The 21744-nt window shown below is 29.8% G+C and overlaps 1 protein-coding gene and 1 non-coding gene across 2 annotated transcripts; both read left to right on the top strand.

The window, feature by feature from the left end:
- Positions 1–661: 661 nt before the first annotated feature.
- LOC101265182 (peroxidase 22.3-like) lies at positions 662–2127 on the top strand. The gene is made up of 3 exons (XM_004248996.5): positions 662–1093; positions 1181–1375; positions 1468–2127. Exons 1-3 carry the CDS (start codon positions 878–880, stop codon positions 2017–2019), a joined length of 963 nt encoding a protein of 320 aa, XP_004249044.1. The 5' UTR covers positions 662–877; the 3' UTR covers positions 2020–2127.
- Positions 2128–2756: 629 nt separating this feature from the next.
- Positions 2757–2830, top strand: TRNAI-AAU (transfer RNA isoleucine (anticodon AAU)). Its single transcript has one exon. It is a non-coding gene; the product is annotated as a tRNA-Ile (tRNA).
- The last annotated feature ends 18914 nt before the right edge of the window (positions 2831–21744 follow it).

The following is a 21744-nucleotide window of genomic DNA, read 5'->3' as shown; positions in this document are numbered from 1 at the left end:
TCATTATCACGTTAAATTAGGCCTATGACTTAATTTAACACATTTTTAATTTTTTTTTCGTTTTTTTTTTTTGAATTTGTAATGCTTTTTTTTTTTAAAAAAAAAGAAAATTACCTACTACAATAGATAAAAAGATGTAATAGAATTTCTTTACATAAATTGTGTAGATAATAACTTCAAATTTTAGAAGTAATGAATCAATAATAGAATATTGGTAAGTATTTCGCACAATTTATTTGCATGTTGTGTACGTTGACAGTTGGTGTGAGTGTATATAACAAAAAATTATTCAAAGGCTTAGCTACTCATCATGAAAAGTAATAAGTTTCAAAAATAATGTCATATTTATATAATTAAAAATAATTTAACTCAAAAATTATTTAACTTTAAACTTTTCTTTTTATCTTTAATTAATATCACTTATAGTTGCATACATGTGATTTGTTTTCGATCACATGTTTCAAAAAACTATGACAAACACACGATGTCATGTAAACTAATAAGACAGATGAAGTATGATTTATCATCAATAACTAAGTCAAAATTGATATGCTGGTAGTCTAGAAGTTACCTATATATATATATAGTAAGTTTGATTTTAATTATGATTAAAGGAAAGACTCACTCAAACTTACAACAATTATTAGAACCAAGTCTCAACATTTAGTGCATGAATTGGAATAGTGTATCTTCTTAGAAATCGTCAAAGTGTGGCTCATTCTTATGAGAGTTGCTATACCTACAACCATTGTCTACATTTCTCTTACCTATAAGTACACACACATTTTAATTACTCTAATCATCACATAAAATCAGAAACAATACATATAAGTCTACAACTTCATAGACTATACATAGTAATTATACAACAAAAAAAATGGCTTCAAGTTATAGCTTGGTGTTTCTTCATGTGTTAGTCATTATGTTTTCTCTAACAAGCATTGCTTTTTCGGATTTGTCAGATGATTTCTATGATGATATTTGTCCCCAAGCTTTACCAACCATTAAAAGTGTTGTTGAGGATGCAATAAGGCAAGAGAGGCGAATGGGTGCCTCTTTGCTACGATTACATTTTCATGATTGTTTCGTTAACGTCAGTTTAATTTCTTTCTCTTCTAGCTAGTTAACAATGTCTGATAATTGCTTGAGATGTTGTTACTAATTATTGTTATAAATGCAGGGTTGTGACGCTTCCATTCTTCTTGATCAAACGGATACTATTGACAGTGAAAAAACTGCTCGTGCTAATAACAATTCTGCTAGAGGGTTTGAGGTGATCGATAGAATTAAATCAGAGGTTGATAGAGTTTGTGGACGTCCAGTTGTATCTTGTGCGGACATATTGGCTGTTGCAGCTCGTGACTCCGTAGTTGCAGTAGGCATTACTCCTTTTATTTTTCCCTAACATAACCTATAGTTAATTTAGTATATAACTAAACTGATAAGTATTTTGTTACATTGACACAGTTACATGGACCAACATGGGAAGTAGAACTAGGAAGAAGGGATTCCACTACAGCAAGTAGAACTACTGCTGACAATGACATTCCAACACCATTGATGGACTTACCTGCACTTATAGACAATTTTAAGAAGCAAGGTTTGGATGAGGAAGACCTGGTGGCTCTCTCCGGTGGCCACACACTAGGGTTTGCTCAGTGTTCCACCTTTAGGAATCGCATCTACGATGAAACTAACAACATTGACTCCACCTTTGCAAGTCAACGTCAAGCAAATTGTCCGCGTAGTGGTGGTGATTCCAATCTTGCTTCCCTTGATCCTACGCCTGCTCTTTTCGACTCCAAATATTTTAGTAACTTGGTGTCCAAGAAAGGGCTTTTACATTCTGATCAAGCACTGTTTAGCGGTGGAGAGACAGATGAGCTTGTTAAAACCTATAGTACAAACCTAAGGACTTTTTCGAATGATTTTGCTGGGTCTATGATTAAGATGGGCAATATCAAGCCATTGACAGGGAATCAAGGCCAGATTCGTGTCGATTGCAGGAAGGTGAACTAATTAATTAGCAATGAAAATGATGCTGATAAAACCAAGTTTTTCAATTGTATTGTGATTTGTATTCATTTGTTAAGTTTATTGGTTGGTAATTTATTTTCCTTTTCGTTATTCTTTTGAGTGAATTAATTCTCTTTCCTTGTCAATAAGTTAATTAATTATCTTCTACTTTGTTTGATATATAGATAGATAACAAAATTAGTAGCATAGATTAATTCTAACGTACAAAACAGAAAAAAAAAACTTAAAACATTAATTATGTTTGTGTTTAGTTCCATTAAACTTCTTCTCTAGTGTATATTTTTAAAATTAACTCCAGCCACCGAGGAACAAGTCCTGTTTTGTTGCGGGTTGACATGGTCCCCTATCTTGTCGAAAATTATTTTTTATACGCATACATATTAAATCTTGAAAATCTGGGTTATGGTTGACTCTATGTATGGTAAATATGATACCTCGCATAGAATAGGCGATTTACGTGGTGATAAAGTAGAAACATGAAATTATGTCACGCAGAATGAGTTAGAATATTGATCGATTTGTCATGCCTCGTTTGTCATCTCTAGTAGAGAAATCCACTAGATGAAAAAAAAAAACATGAATTATAAGACTCATAATGGACTCAAATTTTCAACTGATAATGTTTTGTCTGTTTACAATTAAACAAGTTTAGAACTTCAGCATGAAATACAAATTATCGATACTATACAAGTAATTAAAAAGCTTTTTTTCCACAACAAGGCCCATTAGCTCAGTTGGTTAGAGCGTCGTGCTAATAACGCGAAGGTCGCAGGTTCGAGACCTGCATGGGCCATTATTTTGTTTTATCTTTGTATATTAACGCTAAATTGCAAAATTAAAGTGGTATATCAAGCCTTTTTCTTATATATAGGTAAAGTGTATATCAAACCTTTTTCTTTTATATAGGTGCCCATTATTTTATTTTATTTTTGTATATTAACGCTAAATTATAAAATTAAAGTGTATATCAACTTTGCAATTTAGAGTTGATACAAAAATAATGACCAATGCAGGTATATATATATATATATATATGAGAAAGAGGCTTGATATACACTTTACCTATATATAAGAAAAAGGCTTGATATACACTTTATATATATATATATATACACTTTACCTATATATAAGAAAAAGGCTTGATATACACTTTATATATATATATATATATATATATATATAAATGCTGCATATATAAGAAAGATTTTAAGGGAAAAAAACAACATATACTTTTCATGCATTTTATGTAGTATCTAAATCCCTAATCAAATACAGTAAATTATACATATTACGCAATAAAGCCAGATTGATGTCATTATTAAATTAAAAATGAAACAGCTTGCCAAAATTTGAACTAAGAGAGAAGGCTGAAATCAGAAAATAATAAAAACGAAAAGCTAAAAAGTAAAAATGTAAGACAAAAGACCACATTCCGTCTTAGATGAAGTAGGGTGGTTCAAAATTTGAACTAACTAATATTAATTTAACCATAAAATAAATTTATTGATGTTGAATTAATAGTTGATGAAGCATTTTGAAATTTATAGTTAACTACTTAATGGTGTGGGCTACGATGTAACCGCAAATCCACTAAACTTAAATATAAATATCTTCATATTTTTGTAAGTCAATATGATTATATGGTTTAGTAGTTGTTTTTGTGTGTGATTAGATAACTATTAAACAGGCTAAAGCGTACATGAGGTGAGCAGACATTTTAATTTGCAACAATCATATTTTTTTTGTAAATACAAAAAAATCACGTGGACTGATAGGAAAAATAAGTATATCATTAGCATTAATGTAATCTTTGTCATAGTGATCGACATAAAATTCCTACTTATCCCTTGACAGGTAAAAAATTATTTCTTACTAATCAAATTAATGAAGTTTTAGTCTTTAGGAGAGCACTTCTTAGCTAGATACAATCGTAAGGATCGATAACTCAGAAACGCTTAACCTCTTATTATCAATAAGATATGCCGAAGGACGTGATTAGACGTTTAACCCCCTCGATATCGAGAAACTCGGTGATCTCAAAGCAATCAATCGACTGTTGGATTTTATTTGTCCTGATTTTTTAATTATCATAAATAGGTTTTTCTTTTACGATTTTTCTCGTATGAAAGAGTTTAGACCTCTATAAATAGAGACATGTTTCTTCTGATTTAATTAGCAATCACAATATAGTCTTAAGAGCTTTGAGAGTTTTGGTTGGATCACAAGCTTGATACGTTATCATAGGGCTCTATATCGGCCGGTTCGGTTTTGAAGTTTATGGGGTTGGCTTATTGGTTATTGGTTTGTAGAGATGCTAAACCGTTATAGAACCATTAAGATATTGGTTTATCGGTTTTTGATCGTTATCGGTGCGGTTATCGGTTTAACCGTTAAGATTTGATTCAAAAGAAAAAACATTGAAAATCACTTAGAAACAAGGTGACTAACCAAATAAACTATGCTTTTGAGTTCACAAGTTACATCTTGCTTAAAAGCAAACACTTTTACGTTGTAAATAATCAAGTATTTGAGATAACCAAAAACAAAAGTAGGAAATTAAACTCTAAGTCGAGGACTTTATATACAAAATGGTATAAATATTATTATTTAATTTACTATCGGGTTATCGGTTAACCCGTTAAGAAAAAATTTTAAACCGTTAAAAAATCAATAACCCGATAACAAAAAAAATCAAAACCATCATCAAAACCACTAAACCAATAACCCAATAATATAAATTAATAACTTTTTTATCGGTTCAGCTTATCGATTTCGGTTCGGTTTCGAACAGCCCTACGTTATCACTTGTGTGAATCTCCCCTGTATTTCGAGTGAATTGGTTGAGATTGTTTCTCTCTGTATTTTGTACTCTTGTTTTATAGTGGATTGCTCATCTCCTTTGTGAACGTAGGTCGATTGACCGAACCACGTTAAACGTTTGTGTCTTTTGATATATTTTTCATTTGTCTTCTTACTCATGATCTTTCGAGGTTTGCTTTGCTAGCTTCCGCATTATACCTGCTTCTTTCGATCCTAACAACGACTTGTAAATGCTATTAATTAGATTAATATAATAATATATTTAAAGTAAATAACGAATAAGCTAAATCGATAAACACATTTGTTATATCTAACCATCGATAAGCATCATATATATTTATAATTTTTTAAAAGAAAATGTCTAATTTAAGACAAAACTATGGCTGTCGGTGGGAATCTTTCGACGTCACGTTTCAATAAAAGTTTGGATTAACAAACATAGCAATTTTTCTATGACTTTTTGGGAGATTATGTTTCCCGAAAGTTACAACCATGATCACAATATTAAATTTTGTGAACCACTTTATTCAAATATTAATTGTTAAAGAACAAATACTTTTTATTAATTTAATACTGAACACACCTTCTCATTAACGGCATCTCATTTTTATTAATAACTAGTTAACATATCCGTGCGCGGACATTATTCGATTTATGAATAAATTTTTTTGTTTAAATATATCGAGTCAAATATTATTATCATTAAACCCAATAAATAATATTTTTCAATTTGTTGTTCACTATCTATGCTTTTAGTATTTTAAATATAGTTGATTTCATATAATCAATTTTGTATGTTATCTTTAGAAACATGTAAAGAAAGAAAAATAATTTCATGAAAATTTTCTTTTTGTTTATGCGGCTGTAGTAAATTCTAAATTATATTTTAGGAGGGAGTTAAATTATACAATGTTCATATAAAAAATATTAATGAAAAAAGTTACTCTAAATAAATTGATAACCGATAATTTAATAAATTAGAAAACATATCATATATGATTCCTAGAGTGGAAATATACAACTAATTTCAAGTCATGCTTATCATATTATTTTATCTAAAATAATTACATTTTTTAGAATCTATTGCTTGTAAAATAACAAAAGGTTGACTTTTATTTTGGTGAAAATCATATTCGGTATATTGAGAAATCATGTCAACACTACATAAGCAATTCAATAGGAGTATCATATTTTCATTATTCAACTAACAATATACTCTACTTAATTTTATTAATTTAACATGAATCTAATATGAAAAGCAAACATTCAATATTTTTAAAAAAATAGCAGCACAATAATTATTATTACAGAACGGAAAAAAAAAGCAACTGTTGTAATATACCAAACTGTTAATAAACACTTATAAATTTATAATATATAAAAAAATACTAATAAAATACAAAAACTCTATAGAAAATCTCTTTAAAATTGTTACTTGTAGCAACTAAGTAAGATAAGAAAAACTATATAACTTGCACATTAATTACTTTAGGGGGTTATCCACATGAAAGGTTTTGAAGTCATGAATATTATTAATTAACAATTAACAATTAAAAATAAAAGTTACATATATAAAAAAAATGTTAATTATGCAAAATAATACTATTAAGTAATTATTTGAAGAGGAAATTTTGAAAATATATTTTACAATATCACACTGGTGAAGAAAAATAAAAAACATGCTAAATAATTTAGAGAAAAAAATACATGTGATCGGAGGTGATAGAAATGTACCACATCATCTTATTTATTTCTAACATTCTAACTTTATATGTAAATAGATATATTGGTTGTAAGTAAATAATAAAGAGAAAATAACTTAAAATATTTTTTTAAAATTGTTATTCTAAAATTATAATCAGAAGAAGGTCAAAAAAAAAAGGAAAAGAAAGTGAAAAATCAATCTATTAGGATTGGAAATTAGATGTGAGTTATGGATGATTATTATTTACTCCTAATAAAGTAGTATGTGAAAAGTTTTTATTGTAAATGTTTCTCTATTAATAAAAATTATTTTTAATTAATTAAGTAAATTACTTTTACAAAAATTAATTAATTTAAATAAGAAAAAAGGTCAATAAAAAGAAGATAAATGTCACATCACTTTTTTTTATGTTTCTCATTTTCAATAATTAAGAGAAGTTAAATAAATTACACTTTTTAGTTTTAATATAATTAATGTGACTAAGGGAAAAAAATTTCTTCATTCTTTTCATTAAATAGTTTATTTATTCATTAAATTTTTTAAAAGTACTAAAAATGATTAATTTATTTTTTGTTTAGTCTATGACTATTTTTAATATGATAAACTACATCGTATATTTTTTAGGGACATCAATATGCAATAGCTATAAGAAATGTATCATGTGCAATATTATATTTTTCAACTGTGACAAAAATTAAAATAATATTAATTAGAACTTGACGAAAAAATTACATAAAAATAAAACTATATAACTTTTCATCTTCATTCATTCACATAATAATAATAATAATAATAATAATAATAATAACAACAACAACAACAACAACAACAATAATAATAAGAAGAAGAAAAAGAGCAAAGTAAAATGAAGAAAATAATGTTAATTGAGCTTTCTAATGTGTTAATTAGTAGCGTTTCATAATTTAACTTTTGTTGAATAACATGAAATTATATATCTAACTAAAAAATATAATCAAAACAATACATGAATGAATTAATCTTCAAAATATTTGGAAATCATTCAAACTTTTTCACTAATATGATCATCTTCTTGATGAAATCTTGAAATAATTATGATTCCTTCTTCATTTTCATAAACTTGTACCAAACTAATGCAAACATCAATTTGATGAATCTTGAAGAATATATCTATGATCTTTATCAATATGAAGATCATATGGTGAACTTATTAAGTACATGATTGATGAAAAAGATGAAGAAAAAAATGTAAAAGAGGAAAAAACTATACTAATAAAAAGAAAGAATGAGAAAATGAGAATGATCATTGAACATAGATAGTTGTTATTTATAGTTAGTGTAAACCATAAGAATAATTAAAAATAAGTTGAAAAGACATATTATTTAAATAAGGAATGTAAATAGATGGAGGTTTTGTTGTAACTTATTAGGTATAATTAGAATAATAAATATAAATGAATTTTTTAATTAATAAACAAATTATTTAATGAAAATAAATGGAAAAAAATAAAAAATAAAAAGAAGGAAAAAAAGAAATTAAAATGGAGGTGGTGCCACATCAGCTCCTCTGCTATCCTCATTTATATATATATATATTGATTGGAACAAATATATATATATTAGATTAATATTATATAAATATTTGTCCATAAATTGACGGTGAGAGCTTTTACTAATTCATTACAATATTGAATTGTATTGTTACACCTAATTCAATGTTTTAAATTATTAAAGTCGTGACTTAAAAAAAAATAAAAAAAATAAGTGTTCTGCAATAGAAACAGTATTAAATGACAGGGAGAAATGTGACGTTTATGACAAAAGAAAAACGACGTTTATTACGCAGGGTAAGCTTCTAAAAAAAAGGTGTTTATCATATTTTAGACAAATTTTATATTTTATATTTAAATAAGATAAAAAAATAAATATATTATAAGAATGAGCTAAAAGTCAATTATTGAACCACTTTTAAATTAGAATTTAAGATATTAAATTTGTACAGATTTCGAACAACATTCATAATATATGTTAACAATTAAATCAAGACTCTTATTAAAAAGATATTTTTGAAAAATAGAAAAATGTTCTCCCCGTGAAAATAATTGATTATCAGGTTTAATTTTTTTTCACATCTACTAATTGATTGTCATGTTTAATTCTTTTCACGTTTATTAAGAAAATAATAAGTCTAAAAATATAATATTATGCATACTTCCTTAATGCTAAAGTATAGTTAGAAACAATGGTCAACTTTAGCTTGATGAATTTATAATATCATAATTATTTTAGTGTTATTCAACATGTATTATAAGGTTAGCCTAAAAAGACAGAAACAGAATAAGATGAAATAAAAAGTAAATAGAATACAAGAAATAATTCGAGTCCACAGAAATTACTGTGTGTCCTTAAGAAATTTAATTCCCTCACTGTATCTGAGGTTATGGATTAATTCATCCCAAGATAAAACGGATTAATCCTGTTAAAGAAATAACGGTACCTCAAATTTCTTTAACTTCAGCAAACTTCAGAACAACAACAAGTCACACATCGATTTGTTTGAGAGAAAAAATTTATGCATAGTAGGAAAAAATTCAGTGTTTGAAAAAATGAAAGTTGACTTCCTTTTATAGCCATTTTCAGCAAGAAATGTATCTGTTCAGAGAAATCTGTTCAGATCCGCTTAATCCAGAAAATTGTGTCTTTTGAAAAAAATAACAATTTTTGGAAAAATGTGTCAGTTAGGAAAATAACGGCTTTTCAAAAAGTAATGACTTTTCGGAAAGAGTAACAATTTTTCGAAATATTACCGTTACCCGCAAATTTATGAGAGATAATATTAACAGGATTTATTTGATTTAACAAAAACTGATTAAATAAATTTTATCCAAAAAGTTTGTCAATCAATCACATCATTTGCCAAATTCGAAGCTGGACGACGACAACGACGGCGCGAGGGGGCATCTTCTTCTTAGCTCTTTAAGAAGTAATGGAAGTGTTTCCTTATATAAGGACAACAATTTCCCTTTCTTTTGCCGATATGGGAGAAATTACTTTTCATTTGCACTTTGCAAATGACTTTGTCATTTTCCCTCAAAAATAGTTCCCTCACTTTTCATATTCTCTCATTTCTTTTCACATTCACACTTGCTAAACCCAACATTTAGTATATAATCTTTTTGAGCTAAAATGACATTTTATATGGATTTTATTTTTCTCATCCTCCACATACCTCATTTTCACTTTCATCCGATATTTTCACCGCTCCACATGCTCACAATCATAGTATGTTTATATTTTGAGGATAATCGTTTTTATTTATATATCCAAGTATAGTCACTTAAAATTTATTAAATGTAGATTTATTAAGTTTTTTAGAATATATTAAATTAATGAATATATTAGTCCAAAGTGTTATAAAATCAAGCTCATGGCAATATAAATATAAAGAGATGAAAACAAGAGGAGTAAGATGGAAGATAAGATTTTCTTCTTATTCAAGTGTATTCAAGTCTCATATGTATATATATTACAATAGTGAATGAACAACCCTATTTATAGAGTGAGAAATCACTCCAAAGGTCACCATATTAAGTATCATAATAAATAGATACATTCTTATCCAAAAAGGTTCATGTAACCTAGTGAATATGAATGGTTGTTCATGTACCAACCTTATGGACTATCCACTCATTCAATGAATTTATAACACTCCCCTTGGATGTCCATAGATAATGTGCCTCGTTAAAATCTTACTAGGAAAAACCCTGTGGGAAAAAATTCTAGTGAAGGAAAAAGAGTACACATATCTTTTGATACGCACCATTTGTTGCCTCATTAAAAACCTTGCCAGGAAAACCCAATGGGAAAAAACCTCGATCAAGTGAAAAAGAGTGCAACGCGTATTGTACTCCCCTGATTAAAACATCACTTAATTTCTTGTGATGATGTCTCCAATCTTCGTACATTGTGGTTGGTATATTCCTTTTTAAAAGAAAAACCACACATTTCTTGAATATGATGTGTCATTTATCTCAACCAGACGCACTTTTGACTTGCTTCATGGAGGACTTTTATTTCTACAGAGCAACATTTGCTTCATTGATCCCCAGGATATTATTGTGCCTCCACATGCAAACACATAGCGTGCTTGAGATAGAGCTTTATGCGGATCAGATAAATATTCTGCATCTGCGTAATCAATCAATTTTGTCTTGGATTCCTCGGGATAGAATAAACCCATAACTATTGTCCTTCGAGGATATTCAATCATGTGCTCAACACCATTTCAATGTCCTTTTATCGGAGAGAAACTGAATCTTGCCAGTAAATTTACTGCAAAACAAATATCTGGTCAAATATTGTTAGTAAGATGCACTAGTGCCCTGATTGCACCAAGATAGAGTTTCATCACCAAGAAACTCTTCATCCTTCTTTTGAGATCAAACTGAATCATCATTTATGCCAAGTGATCTCATAATCATTGGGGTACTCAATGAATGCGATATATCCACATAAAATTGCATCAAAATTTTTCAGTGTATGTGCACTGTTAGACAAATATATTATTTGTCAAATTAACAATCTGTAGGTCAAGACAAAATTTTGTCTTACCAAGACCTTTTCATAAAAATACAAGGACAATTAGGATCATTCTTTTGTACCATTTTTCTTCCTTGACTATTTCAATCCATATAAGGATTCTTGAAGCTTTATTGGAAAAGTTTCTTTCAAACTCTTATATGCTTCAGACACCTCGATTGTTTCAAGGATTTTCATATAACCTTCATTGTCTAGCTAGACATTAAAATTATTCATTTACATGCATTCAAGTTTTCATATGTTGCCAGATCAAAACAAACCTCATTTCATCCACCAAAGGAGAAAACATCTCCACTAATGTCAGGATTTTTGCGATAAACCTTTATGCCCCAAGGCACAAATCGTATTTGATATCTTACAGTTATACTATCACATAATAATTTATTTGTACCCCACTGACATTATACCTTGATTTATGGACTACCAGTCCAAAATGTCACTTTTCTAAGTGAAACAAAATATACTTGAATTGTGCATTTTACTTGGCCAACCATTTATCTGTTCACACTATATGACAGATTTGAATTTAAGATCCTCATCACAATTTATATCATTGAGCTCTACCTCATATCAAAGATACCGTCGACGGTTATTTGATATCGATTCCAACAAGACATAACTTATCGTGATCTCTTCATTTTTCATTATTTCAGGTACCTGAACCTTTTTCAAGATTTTATGAATTGTTATGTCAATGTGCTCTTTTATAGCACTTGCCTCATTATCATGACCATATTGATTATTTGCTCCTTCCTTCTTCAAGGAATTTTATATTTGGAATCGATTGGTCTATTACGCTTCCGGCGTATCATAGACTCTGTCCTTCAAGGACTTCACATTCGAGCATTTGCAGCTGAATTATATCATAGGGTCAGTGCATTCATCTGACAACTGATTTGCAACATTATGCAACTGAATTATCTCTTGAACTTTAAGTTCACATATTTATTTTAACGAGGATCTAGGTAATTCATAATTAACCTCACACATAATTTTCAGCTGTCAATCATCTCTCCCCCTAATGTTAGAAAATCTAACATTAATTCAAACCTTATTTGGAAGTTCATCTTTGTGCGTGGTGGATTCAACATTTTAGATGAAAATTATATGGTTCCTAACCCTGAACCAATTTTAATGGGGAAACCTTGTTGGTTTGATGCATTCATGTGTTGCTACATGTTAAATAAAATTATCTCATACCAAATCTTATTTGGGAGTTTTGTTCTCATAACCATGATTTAGCTATAATTGGAGGCATACAATTTCTGCTAAATCAACCAGCATTATAAAATTAATTTCATAATTTGGAACTATTTCAACCTTACAAAAACCAATTTGTAAGTTGACAACAGAATACATGTGACCATCGCATAGATGCATTAATCATATAGTTGCAAATGATCCACATGACAGGTGAACGGGCCCATATTCACCCTTTTATATGTTCCAAAAATTTTAGGGGATTACAGTCCCGATCTTAGCTGGTACAATGATCATTTTATCAAGAGAACAAGCAACACAAGAGAATTCTTGAAGAATCTTTATTTCTTCATCATATAAGTCACCTGAATTCTCAATCACGTTTGCATCACATTTAATCGGAATGGTCAATCAGTCATGCCAACTGATCTTTATTTTAGTACACTTATAATTTACTTTTTCATGTGATTTCATCAGCATGTACATGTTTGTATGGAACAAACAAGAGGAAAAGTGGGGTAATCTTTTACATAAACATTTATAACCCTCTTCGGTTGTAGTGATTTATAGTCTCAATATTTATTTTCAATTCATCCGAAACTTAAAAAGTTTCTTTTGAGACTTACTACAACCCCAATATTATTCCTCTGATAATAGCACAACTCGTTAGAGCTTGCAATTAATTTTATGTACTATTACATATTGCATGACACCATCCCTATGTTGAGCATCTCCTTCAAGGAGGAAATTATATTATTATTGTCATGGTCAAAATCATTACGAGCAAGACGTCTTTCTTGCTTTACTTTTGTTGTACCATAGGTACAGAATCAATGACAAATTTGTATTGCCACAGAATAATGACCACAATCCTTATAGGCAAGAACTATTTCTTTCTTTTGGCCTTTCGGTAGTTCATATCATAGTGACGTATAAAACGTACAATACAATTAGCCATTTCTGTCAAATAAAATTTATTTCCTCTCAAATCTCCCGTAGAGATGAGAAGTGACATGTATCATTTTTTCTCAAACCTTCCATAGAGGTGAGTTGTGACATATATCCAACCCATAATGATTTTATCACATCTGGACCCATTCTCTTATAGAATGGTCGAGCATTCACGATACTCATTACAAGTCACATTCTCTTCAAGGATTGAACTAATTATTTATATGTACTTCATAAAATTTGCATTATAAGCACATTGTCATGGCTTTAAAATTCATCATATTTCCATGACACACCTCAACATCACTTTGAAAGATTAAGTGTACCATCACTTTATCTTGTATCATGATAGAGGATTTATAAATTTGTCAAATTATTGGGTTGACAACATTCACAAGTCTAATGACCTTTCATACCATTTTGATAAAAATTGCCTTCACATTTTGAAGGACTATTTGAAGAACTCATAGTGTTCTTCCTTTTATCATTACCACAATGATGACTATTATAATTATGTCCCTCCACGCCCTTATTCATATCATTAATCATTTGTCATCTTTCAGACTAACATTCACTGCTACCACATTCGTATGATTGAATGGAGCAAGTTAACAGGCGGATTTCAGAGTTATTACATGTTGCTACCACATTCTTTTCAAGGAATGAAGCAAATTCAATAGAACGAATTTCAAGACTTTTCATCAAAGTCTAGTCATCATTATATCATCATTATGGTGCATTGACTCAAACTCAATGTGTTATCCATATAAGGTGTTTTACGCCATAATTCTATGGGACTTGAACCCAATCACGGTGCATCAAAACTCAAATTGATGTCTTACCCTTTTGGTGCGATAGAACTTGAATCAATCGTCTTATCCCCAAATATTTTTATTATGATGCATCCGGACTTTAACCTGATGTCTTACCCTTTTGGTGCGATGAAACTTGAATCCATCGTCTTACCCTTAACTAACGGTATAATAAATCGAAGTACAACATGACTCATCCTTTGAGTCTTTCAAAACAATCAAAATAACATTCAAATTCATGCTATTAAAATCTTACACCTTTTTCTATTTAAGAAATTTTGTATAGCATGTCATATTCAACCAATAGTAGTATATGTCTTCGGTTCCTGATAATTGTTAGTGACTGAACACTATTTTATTCTAAATCATAAAATATTTTAGAAAATACATACATGATTTTATGCATACAATACTTTGATCTTCATAACGAGATCAACCAAAATATGAGCTAAAGTAAAACAAGAACTCACTCTCAATTAGATAGAGACTCGTGCTGATAACGTGTTATAAAATCAAGCTCATGGCAATATAAATATAAAGAGATGAAAACAAGAGGAGTAAGATGGAAGATAAGATTTTCTTCTTATTCAAGTGTATTCAAGTCTCATATGTATATATATTACAATAGTGAATGAACAACCCTATTTATAGAGTGAGAAATCACTCCAAAGGTCACCATATTAAGTATCATAATAAATAGATACATTCTTATCCAAAAAGGTTCATGTAACCTAGTGAATATGAATGGTTGTTCATGTACCAACCTTATGGACTATCCACTCATTCAATGAATTTATAACACAAAGAAATAATATGGATTAATATAATTGATTTAATTATTTAAATTCAATAAATATAAATTTAATTAAAGTCCACTCCATAAAGCTCATATGATATTTCACTTAAATCTGATTGGTCGAAGGGAGTTCTGATTCAATCGCAACTCCTCTATTCTAAAACTATAAATAGGGGTTTCATAATTCAGAAAAAGAAAATCGATAATTTTAACAAGAAGTTATAGAAAGCTCGTGGATCAAAAACTGCAGATTTCTCTACAAGTTCAAGAATTCAAGCATTCAAGTTTCAAGAATGATCAAGATCAAGAACGATAAAGATCAAGAACTATCAAGATCAAGACCGTCGTTTCAAGATCAAGCTTCAAGCCATTGAATTCAACTAGAAGTCAAGATCAAGACCGTCGTTTCAAGATCAAGCTCCAAGCAATTGAATTCAACTAGTAGTCAAGATTAAGATCAAGTCCAAGTCCAAGATCAAAATCAAGATCAAGTCCAAGTCCAAGTAAGTCCAAGATCAAGATCCAGATAGAGATCATGATATATCACAAGTTCAAGATCAAGCTTTAAATCCTTTGAATTTATATTTGAAAAGGTGAATTCAGAGGAATCATTGAGATTGTAACATTCACACTTGAAATAATAAATCGATTGTTGTTATAATCTTCCGTTCTTGATTATTATTTTCTCGACGTGAATTTTATTCTCTACAAATTTTGACACGCCCAGTGGGATAATCTCAGCCTCTCATCTCAACTTTTCAAGCATCCAACAATATCAAAATGTCTTCTACCATAGAAGAACAAGTAGCAAGCTTAACTAAAGCAATTGATGGCCTGACAAAGTGCGCACACTAACAAGCTGCTAAACTTTCCAAGCTAACAAATAAGATGGATAACAAGATTGAAAAAATATCAAGTCAATCACCTCTGAAGCTTTCTCAAATTCAAGACGAAGGAGAGTCTTGCGTCAAGCGAACAAAGATCAAAGAGATTCATATATCAGATGAAGGTTTGATTCCAATTGATCAAATGACGAACTTTATTTTAGAGGCTATTGAAGACAAATCTGAGTCTTCATTCAAATTTTCTCCAATATATGCAAAGTCATATACACAAAGGATTGATAACTTGAAAATATCTGAGGGTTATCAACCTCTTACGCTTCAATAATTTGATGGCAAAGGAAATCCCAAACAACATATAGCGCACTTTATTGAGACTTTCAATGTTGTTGGCACGTATGGTGATTATCTTGTTAAAGAGTTCGTTCGATCACTCAGAGAAAATATCTTTGATTGGTACACAAATCTTAAATCTAATTCTATAGCTAGTTGGGAGCGATTTCCTTAATCATTTCTATAGCACTAAACGTGTCGTTAGAATGATGAAACTTACAAAGGCTGGTCAAGGTGAAGATGAGTTAGTTGTTGACTTTATCAATCGTTGGAGAAGTCTGAGCCTCAACTGCAAAGATCGCCTCAGTGAAATTTCTAGCATTGAAATGTGCATCCAAGATATGAATTGGGGTCTTCACTACATTTTGCAAGGATTAAAGTTCGAAGAGTTAGCAACTCATGCACATGACATGAAATTAAGCATAACTTTAAGAGAAGATCAACAATCTCCTGTCTATGGACCTTATGAAAATGAAGATATAGAAGAGCTCTAATATGGGGGAAAGTCTGCATTGAAGATGACTTTGAAGAGTCAATGTATATCTAGACGCCCCTTAACGCGTGAGCTTAAACTGCAAGTTACAATGCTCCTTGAAACACGAGCTTAAATTGTATGTCACTTAAATCTTCAAGTTGAAATGCTCCTTAAAACACGAACTTAAACTGTATGTCACTTAAATCTTCAAGTTTGAGTTAAATCTTCAAATTGAAATGCTTCTTAAATACGAGCTTAAACTATATGTCACTTATATCGTCAAGTTAGAGTTCTTCAAGTTGAAATGCTCATTGAAACACAAGATTAAACTCATATCACTTATATCTTTAAGTATGAGTTAAATCTTCAAGTTCAAATGCTCCTTGAACCACAAGCTTAAACTGTATGTCCCTAAATTTTCAAGTTTGAATTAAATCATCGAGTTAAAATGCTCCTTGAGACTCGAGCCTAAACTGTATATCATAAAACTCTTTAAATTTGAGCTAAATCTTCGAGTTCAAATACTCCTTAAGGTACGAGCCTAAACTGCATGTCACTCCTACCCCGCAAGAGTATAAACTGTGTACGATACAACAAAAAAATATCAATCACTCCTCCAGAACTACGATGTGACTTGATCCTCTTCATCAAGGTACGTAGGCACTTAGAACTATATTCTAAGTTCAGTTGCATGAGTGTCGAAAAAATCAAATGTTCCCAGTCACTTGATCTGTTGTATGAGTTGAAGCTATGAGTAATCATACATAAAACGTCAGACTTGCACTGAATGGTGGTGACTCAATGGGGGCAAGCCTTTATGAATAAAATTGATTCAAGATGAAGTCTTCAAAATCTCCAAGTATCCAAGTTGAAGTCTTCAAATTCTTCAAGTCTAGTCTTTGAAAGATAAAATGTCTCGACAAGACTTGAATAAGGGGGAATTTGTAGTCACTTAAAATTTATTAAATATAAATTTATAAAATTGTTCGGATTATATTAAATTAATAAATATATTAGTCCAAATAAATATTATGGATTAATATAATTAATTTAATTATTTAAATTCAATAAATATAAATTTAATTAAAGCCCCTCCATAAAGCTCATATTATATTTCACTCAAATCCGATTGGCCGAAGGAATCAGCACTTCTTTATTCTAAAATTGTAAATAAGGGTCTCATAATTCAGAAAAAGAGAACCAAGAATTTTTACAAGAACCTAGAGAAAGCTAGTGGATCAAAAGTTGCAGATTTCTCTACAAGTGCAAGAATTCAAGCATTAAAGTTTCAAGAACGATCAAGATAAAGACTGCAAGATTCAAGATCAAGCTCCAAGCCATTGAATTCAACTAGAAGTCAAAATCAAGATAAAATTCAAGTTCAAATTCAAGATCAAGATCAAGATAAATTTCAACATAAAGTTCAAGTAAACATCAAGTCCAGGTCCAAGTTCAAGATCAACTTCAAGATAAATCCCAAGTTCAAGATCAAGTTTTAAAGCCCTTTGAATTATATTTGAAAAGACGAATTCAGAGGAATCATAGAGATTATAACACTCGCACTTGCAATAATAAATCGATTGTTGCTATAATTTTCCGTTTTTTATTATTGTTTTTTCTCGACGCGAATTTTATTGTCTAAACCAAGAAATAAGTAAGTTTTATTTATATCCGGCACATCCTAGGTATAAAAGAGAAACTCGGCCTAATTAAAAAAAAAGTAGTATTTTTTACCCAATTTACATAACATTTTTTTTAATCGAGCTCGAAAAGAATGACATATTTATATATTTAGTAATAATAATTTTACTGTGTTATACTCAGTTTACACTTAATTGAGATGGTTCATAGTCATATAAATATCTATCATTTATTTTAAACTACAAATTTCAAATATATTTTTTTCTTTTTAAAATTTTAAATCGAATCAAACATCATTATTTAAACTGAGACGAAGAGAATATCTTCTTTTGGTGATGAAGCTAAAGTTTGATGGAAGACAATGTATGGGAGTTGGTACTAATAGGTGTAGAGTTGTCAAAATGGACTAGCCCTAACGGGTTAGAGCGTTAAATGGATTGGGGCGGGCTGACCCAATAAAATAGCGGTCCAACCCACCTCTAAGCGGTCCACGGGTTGGGACGGGTTGAGACTTCAATCAAAAAAAGAACAATATTATTCTCTTAGAAAGAGTATCTAAGAGAATCGAATGTTGACGTCCATGAGGAGGACATCAATACATACAAATTTTCATTTATGAATCACACACTTCAGCGAATACTTACAGAAATACATTTATAAATCTCATACTTCGATTAATGCATATATATATATACATATATATATATATATATATATATATATATATATGTATGTATATATATATAGAGAGAGAGAGGCTTATGTCATCCATAGACACTTAAAGTTGTCCTCATATTTCACTTAAACACCTCAACTAAGCAATGTACCTATTGAACACTTAAACCTTAAAAAATTTATACCTATTTGACAAAAACTGACAATCAATTGAAAAATAAAAACGCATGTATCTCAAACGCGAATTCATATTAATTTACCAAAAATATGATGACACGTGGCATTACATTTAATTTTTTTTAAAACCTTTATATAGTTAATTCATAAAGTATTTTATAAAAAAAAAATATTTTTAATTAAAGTCTCCACCCTCCACCCTCCCCACTTTCTTCCTCCTTTTTCAGAAACCCATTTCTGATTTTCCATGGAGTTGGTGTCGCTCCATCTCTTTCTTCTCTTCCATGGAGCTACAATGACACACCATGTTGTTTATTCAAGCGATATGCAAGCTATATGCATTCTCGTTCATTTCAATAGCATTAAAATTTTCACACATTGTCTTCATCTTTTATACATTAGAATTTATTTATTAGAATTGAAACAAAATTAACAGACTTTTGCCGAAAACAATCTATTCATATTTTTTTATCATTGTAAATGAAACTTCTTCGAAATATTTGAGACGAAAATCGATATAAGAAAAAAGAAGAAAGCAGGAAAGAACAATGAGGGTGAGAGAAAGAGAGGTGGAGGGAGTGTAATGTGCTGTGTAAAAAAAAGAGATAAAAATGATGAAAATATGATAGAAAGAGGGAAGAAGACTACTATCCTTCTTCTTTTTTGTTAATTAATTTTTTTTAAAATTAACTTAGGGGATAAATTAAGAAAAAAAAATTATTATTTTTAATAAATTAACGCGCTCAAAGAAAGTCAATTACACGTTTTTTGCCATGTCAGCATTTTGTGTCTAATAGGAATGACTTTTGAACAAATAAAGTGTTCGATTGGCACAAGGATTAGTTGAGGTGTCTAAATGAATTATGCGGACAACTTTAAGTGGTTGCAGATGACTTAAGCCTAATATTTTTAAATATTCATAGCCAACGGGCTGACCTTTGAGGCTAGCGGGTTGAGCCTACGAGACAAGAGAGTCAAGTGAGGCTGGGCTAAAAAGCCTCGTTCCTAAGTGAGTCAAAAAAATAGACTCAACCCCAATTAATTCAAGAATTAGATTAGGTCGACTATACGGTGCCTTTTTCTTTCATTATCACAAGACAACATAGCCAAAATTTCATACAACTGATGGAGATTTATAATAGACTATTTATTATTTATGTATAAATTTCATAGTACTGATGGAGATTAATTTATAATAGACTATTTATTATTTATGTATAAGAAGACTCAATATCTCACCTTCATTGCATAATTGTAGAAAAATAATTAAATCTTTTTGCTACAAAAGTGAGTGGCGGTGAATATAAAGAATATTGCACCTCTTTTACACTTATGTACTTCTATACTTGATATACTTGCACATTTTTGGAATTCATAAGCAAAATTTGTGAAAAAAGTTAAGTTGACATTTTGGGAATATGATAGATTGTTCTTGTAATAATTTTAGAATAGTGTAGGATAATATCTAGGATAATTATTTTAAAAAATATCTCGATATTTAGGGTGTGTTTTGTATGAAGGAAAATGTTTTTCATGGAAAATGTTTCCTAGAAAATGTTTTCTTGGAAAACAAGTAGATTTTGGACTTATTTTTCTCATGTTTGGTTGGTGCGCAGAAAATATTTTCTGAAAATGATTCTTAGTGTTTAATTTATGAATGAAAAATGTTTTTGAGGAACATCTTTTATTTTTACTAGAGTAGAAAATAATTTATGAAATTAAAAATATTTTTTTAAAATACTTTTTTTTGGGGTAGTGGTGGTGGGGGTGTGTGGGGATAGTGGGGGTGGGGGCAGGAAAAGGAGGGGTAGAAGTGAAAAAATAAAAATTTGAAATTGATAGTATTTTTAAAAAGAAAAAATAATTTTTTGGGGGGTTGGGGTTGGGGGTTGAGGGGGCTGGTAGGGGGGGAGTAGGGGGAGGTAGGAGTTTAAAAATAAAAATTTAAAGTTGAAAATATTTTTAAAAAGAAAAATTAATTTTTTGGAGAGGGTGGTTGGAGGGGAGGGGAGGTGGTTGGGGATCGGGTGAAAAAATAAAATTTTGAAATTGATGTTTTTTTCCGAAAAAAAATTATTTTGAAATTGGAGGAGAGCTTTGGAAAATGTTTTCCTTAATTTTTTAAGGGAAGTCATTTTCCTTAATTTTGAGGAAAATGAGTTGATTTGGAAAACATTTTCCAAAACTTTTGCCCCAACCAAACATGAGAAAATTGGAAAACATTTTTCCAGAAAACATTTTCCTTCATACCAAACACACTCTTAGAAGATAAAGTTTCACTAGAATATTCTTTGTAAAAGTATCTAGAAGAAGTAATTCAAATCAAATAGTCTTTTTCTATATTAATTTTTTTAAAGTACTCTTTCTCTCTTCTAGCTTCCTCTTTTTTAGTTGAATTTTTCGATCTTAGTTAACGATCTTGGTCTAACAGAAGGTTCCCCGATTATACTGTTCTTCTGCTATTCCCTACAAAATTAACATTAAGTTTTTGTTTGATTGTAAATTTTTGAAATAGGTACTACTTGTTATTGCAATGTTTAAATTTTTTGAAAAGACATTAAAAAGTAAATTGAAACTCTTTTTATGAGCAGATAATAGTATTATTTTTAGATGACAACAAATTTTTAAAAAGACAATTAAAAGAAAAATGAAACTTTTTTTATGAGCAGATAGTAGTATGATTTTTAGATGACAACAAATTT

Source organism: Solanum lycopersicum, chromosome 10 (assembly GCF_036512215.1).
Source record: "Solanum lycopersicum chromosome 10, SLM_r2.1".
Classification (NCBI taxonomy): Eukaryota; Viridiplantae; Streptophyta; class Magnoliopsida; order Solanales; family Solanaceae; genus Solanum; species Solanum lycopersicum.
The sequence above is the reverse complement of the archived record's forward strand: the minus strand, read 5'-3'. Positions and strand labels throughout refer to the sequence as shown.